The following is a 5,083-nucleotide window of genomic DNA, read 5'->3' as shown; positions in this document are numbered from 1 at the left end:
TGAAGAATAAAACGACATATAATATTAATCTAGAACGATGAAACTTTTCCTTCGCTTTTTTGGGTTAGTTTAATAAATACCTTACTAATATTATGAATGTGAAAGTAACTCTGTCTGTTTGTCTGTCTCACTCACATGCTAAAACTACTGAACTGATCTCAATGAAATTTTGCACACATATACCTAGTCTAGATGCTGAGAAAGGACATAGGTTACTTTTTAATGCGAAAAGGGTTGTAAGAGATTGAACGAGGAGGTTGAGAAGTATCGTCATTTAGGAGATGTAAGGTTATGTGGAAGTAACGTCATTTTTAAAGCTAGAAGTTTGAAACTTATTTTTTTGGCTGTTGATTGAATTGTATAGAATTTTGTATGAAAATTTCATTTTTGAAGCTAGAGCGATGAAACTTGGTTAAGGTCACTATTTTACGCGTATGAACTCGCGGGTACAGCTAGTTTCTTATATTAGGTGTAACAAGGTCGCTTCGACCTACACGCAAAAGACCATGCAGCACGATTTTAGAAAATTGTTGCCTGTAAACATCATTTTAGGTAACTACATATTTTATCTCATGTATATAATTCTTGTGTCAGAATGTTAGTTACCATACTCAAACGGATTGACGGGTTTTTATGAAATTTTATATGCATATTCCGTAGATCTAAGAAGCGGCTACTATTTTTCATACTCCTAAGTGATAAGGGTTGTTCACCCCAAACAGTTATTTTTTGGACATTTTTTTAATGTGCCATTAAAAATGCATTCAACCCTAAATTTTCACCCTTCTATCACCAACCCCTATTTTTTAATAGCTATTTTAATTTATATGACAAAAGAACGTTTCTTATTATCTTGTTTGCATTATGTGGCCAGTGATACGCATTCCACGATTACGTAAGCGCCCGTTTCTTCGGCTTCAAAGAACGAAGTTTCTATAGCACAATTGTGTACAACAGGCAGTGCCACATTATTGTCCCTACCATTTTAGGGTTTCACCTATTTAGGTTCATTGGGCGTTTTGTTAATCGTTGGTTTACTACTGAAATTGTCACTTTTCATAGTTTGAAATCAGTGGTTCATTTCATCTTTGGTTTTATATTTCAGAGGATCTCTGGCGAATCCAAGTTCGAAACTGTGAAAAGGATAATGGTAAAAGGAAGGATAATCGTCGCCAGGCCACTGTATACTACTGTATATTACTCGATTGTACAAAGATATTTTAACTAAAATATATTTGTACATACAATCGGAAAAGGAAATAACATCTGTAACACAGTGATTCCCTAGCACAGATGTTACGGCCTATAAATAAGTGACATTGTGTAAAAATGAATAAATCTAGACACGCGGTAGCCTGTCAAGCCGAGTTTCAAGAGAACTGGCGAGCAGCACCGTGTGTATATTTACACTTTACTTTTGACCCCCTCATAACTCAAAAACTCTTTCACATAAACCTGTCAAATTTGGTTTATATATTGAGACTTACGAGATAAATATGTGTTCCAAATTTCATAAATATTTCATAAGTATATTTCGTATATGAAAACTAGCCAAGTCAAACCTTAGGCTACAGTATATTATCCTAAGTTATAAGAAGAAATTATATTTTATATTGTTATAAATACATTTCAAGACAGACCATTGAACTTGGCACCCATTTAGATCTCACCTCTTTTGTCGTAGAAGTCAACAATCAATCAAAATCAAAGCATGTATCATAATATTAAACTCTGCTATCATTTCACATTTATGTTTTTGATGGGATATATTATTATTGATGGCATAGTGGCACTCGGTTGTCAATTTATTGTTAAAATTTTCTATTTTGTTCTTTGAGCACGGCTGTACTGTGATATGAATTTAATATAGAAGTTCTTGACACCTAACTTATAGCGGCTATTGCCGTGGTGCAAAACATTCACATTGAAATGTCGACAATTTAACGTTGATATTTTCTAACTGAACATCCATGGTATCCAACATTCCATATCAATTATCGCTACATTATTATAATTTCACAAAACTCGATTGTTTTCTTAATCGATAATAAAATTATAATGATACAAAGGAATACAAAGATCCCTTTATATCATTATAATTTTATTATCTGTGCATGTGGTTCATTGCTCTATGATTTTAAAAGTAATGTATGTGTACGGCAGAATAATGTCAAATATGTCAAGAAAATGTTAAAGGGGAGACCCCTTTGATTTGTTATTAATAACAAACAATACTTTTATACTGTAGTGAGATGTCTGACTTTAATCAAGGTAAATGTATCAAATAATTGAAACATAATACTTAAATTCAAGTTAATGTAATAACGATATAGATTTATACTATTCTATTTTTACTGTAGATCAGGACTGCCCTGTGTGTTTACAAAAATGTCATCATCCAACACAGCTTCCTTGCGGTCATATTTTTTGTTTTCTCTGTGTTAAGGTAAGTGGTGTGTAAATGTGAATAACGTTGGAACATTCTACTTTCGTATTTGAAATCGTTAGTTTTGTAGGAGATGCTTACATCATTGAAAGTAGTCTAGGAAGTACTTTGTACTTTCTAAAGTCATGTAGTTCATAGTAGTGTTCATTTTGCAAAATTACACGTACTAACTTTAAAGATTAACTTCTAAAAATTATAACAACTACTCTGATTTTTTAGGGTATAGCAATACAAAGTAAAAAGTGCGCCATGTGCCGTACTGATATCCCATCAGATTACCTTGACCACCCAGTGTTACTGGAGAATCCGTCTACACTACTTGAAAACACACAATCTGACAATGAACAGTATCAGTGGTATTATGAAGGCAGAAATGGTATTTATATTTTTATTTTCTTATTTAAAGACATAACTATATAAATATAACTTTTATTTGCATGAAAGGACATACTGAACATACAGTAAAAGAAAGAAAAATATACAAATATCTACATTGCTCAGTTAATAATATAGGTACAAATAACATATGATTTAGTGTGTGTGCATACATACCAAAATATACAGTATATCATAGTTTGTCACTTTCACTTTAAATTATTATCTTGTGGTATTAATAAAAGATATTTTTTTCAAATGTAAATGTAAGAAAGTTTCTATATAATTTAGTATTTTTAACACTATATGAACATTTTAGGTTGGTGGAAATATGATGAACGCAGTAATATTGAATTAGAAGCAGCTTTCAACAATGGAGAAATGGAGTGTACTCTTCTTATAGCTGGTGCATTATATAATATTGATTTTCAAAATATGATTCAAATACGACGCAATGATCCTACAAGACGTCGGCTTGTACGTCGTGATCAATCAACACTACAGGCTAAAGGTTAAACATTTGAATTATAGTATAAAAATATAGCCAGTATTATTTAGTGTTAATTTATTAAAGATATTAAATTGATAAGGTTTTAGAAGTGATCGGAATTAGTATAAGCATGCCAGTAAAATAAATAATGTAAGTATGGACATCACAATGTTTTACTAGAATATGTATACATAGGGCCCTAAGCTATTGTTATTATATTATCAATTTCTGTCCTTGGTGCTTATAAAAACATAATACCATGCAAAGCTAGTTTTAAAGTAAGGAATACAATACATTATATTATTTATTTGCTGTTTGTTTCTCTAATTTCTTCAGAAACAATTTTTTATAATATAGCCTCAATCAATATTATAACTGGTGTATTTATTTTTAGGAATAGCTGGTATAAAACATGTTGACAGTAACAAAATCCCACAAACTAAAAGTAGTAGTGATAATGATGTCAATGAAATAGAAAATGAAGTTATTGAAGTCTCTGATAATGAAGATGTAACCTCTTCTCATCATGAGGAATCCAGTGATATAATTCACAGATTTAGGTAAATATCATTACCATAAAAAAGTAGAATATTTATATCTATACAAATTTTAACAATTGAAGTGTCCTTTTTTAATTTAAAATTAACAGCTATTTACAATCTTTTTATATATGCAGTACTTATAAAATATATATAAAAAAATGTTGTTAAAAATGTTTGTCTGCCTGTTTGAATATGGTTGTACTGTTTTTGACCGAATGTACACTCACAGTTAATTAATAGTATAAGGAGTAACTTGGCTATTTTTATTTTAGAATTTCTATTTATATCTATAAAAAGGAAATTGAAATTCCATACGTCCATATAGTGAAAATGGTTATGAGCTGACTGGAGTAACGGAAATGTCAATGCCATATATAAATGCGATAGGTGCTAGCAGTTTTTCTTTTACCATTATTAGGTTGTCCAAGGAAAGTTCGCAATGCTCACACTCCTGTATCATCCTTACTCCGGTCAGTTTGCAACCATGACTAGTGCAACTTGCTTTAAATTTTATTTAAACTATATTTTATTATTTACAAAATTATGTTCCACCTTTAATATTGAAGATTATATATAATAGTTATGTATTATAATATGTATGTGGTTATGTATTATAAGTTATTATTTATGGTTATACTCAATAAATTTTTTTTCTTACAGTATGATAAACTTACATGATGATGAGAGAGATTCTCCTTCAAACAATTCTTCAACTGAAGATACATGATGGTAAATTATAATCAGCCTACAATAACTCCGAAAATATAAAAATTGGCATCACAATGTTTTATTAGGTTATCAATTTATAAGTTAGACACCTTGTTAAATAATTACAGAGTTGTTGTCTTGTTAAATAATTAAAGGAATGTACAGATTATTTTTATATCATTATTATTAAATTAGATAACCAAATAGTAGCTATATAGAAAATTTTAATGAGCTTTATAAATTTCACAAAGTAGATTTCTACATAAGTAACTTAAGCTTTACCTAATTATAATTAATTGTTACAGTAACAATTATTTCAACCAATTTAAATATATAATATTAATGAAGGATAATGGAAAATCATGTATTGATTGAAATTTACATTCTTATTCAATATGTATAGATATATTATGATAGAAAGAGGTATAAATTACACTTATAAAGGTATAATAACTGCCAATATTATTTATACCATTAAAATAAATAAAGCAATAGTTTAAGAACCATATCAATGTCCGCTAT

At 29.5% G+C, this 5,083-nt stretch overlaps 1 protein-coding gene across 2 annotated transcripts; it reads left to right on the top strand.

Moving 5' to 3' along the window:
* Positions 1 to 2,058: 2,058 nt before the first annotated feature.
* LOC131848223 (E3 ubiquitin-protein ligase rnf146) lies at positions 2,059 to 4,728 on the top strand. Of its 2 annotated transcripts, none has more exons than XM_059198013.1 (6): positions 2,059 to 2,271; positions 2,361 to 2,446; positions 2,666 to 2,822; positions 3,141 to 3,332; positions 3,706 to 3,871; positions 4,514 to 4,728. In XM_059198013.1, exons 1-6 carry the CDS (start codon positions 2,253 to 2,255, stop codon positions 4,578 to 4,580), a joined length of 687 nt encoding a protein of 228 aa, XP_059053996.1. In that variant the 5' UTR covers positions 2,059 to 2,252; the 3' UTR covers positions 4,581 to 4,728. The 2 variants fall into 2 exon arrangements, with proteins under 2 accessions (XP_059053996.1, XP_059053997.1); XM_059198014.1 differs by having other exon boundaries at positions 2,063 to 2,271; positions 2,366 to 2,446.
* The last annotated feature ends 355 nt before the right edge of the window (positions 4,729 to 5,083 follow it).

This window comes from Achroia grisella, unplaced genomic scaffold (genome assembly GCF_030625045.1).
Source record: "Achroia grisella isolate CSIRO2021 unplaced genomic scaffold, CSIRO_AGI_Agris_v1 utg546, whole genome shotgun sequence".
Lineage (NCBI taxonomy): Eukaryota > Metazoa > Arthropoda > Insecta > Lepidoptera > Pyralidae > Achroia > Achroia grisella.
This window is presented reverse-complemented; position numbering and strand designations above follow the sequence as displayed.

Coding starts and splice junctions, on each gene's coding strand:
- LOC131848223 (XM_059198013.1), top strand. Junction 2,823..3,140: donor GTATTATGAAGGCAGAAATG/GTATTTATATTT, acceptor TGAACATTTTAG/GTTGGTGGAAATATGATGAA. Junction 3,872..4,513: donor GATATAATTCACAGATTTAG/GTAAATATCATT, acceptor TTTTTCTTACAG/TATGATAAACTTACATGATG.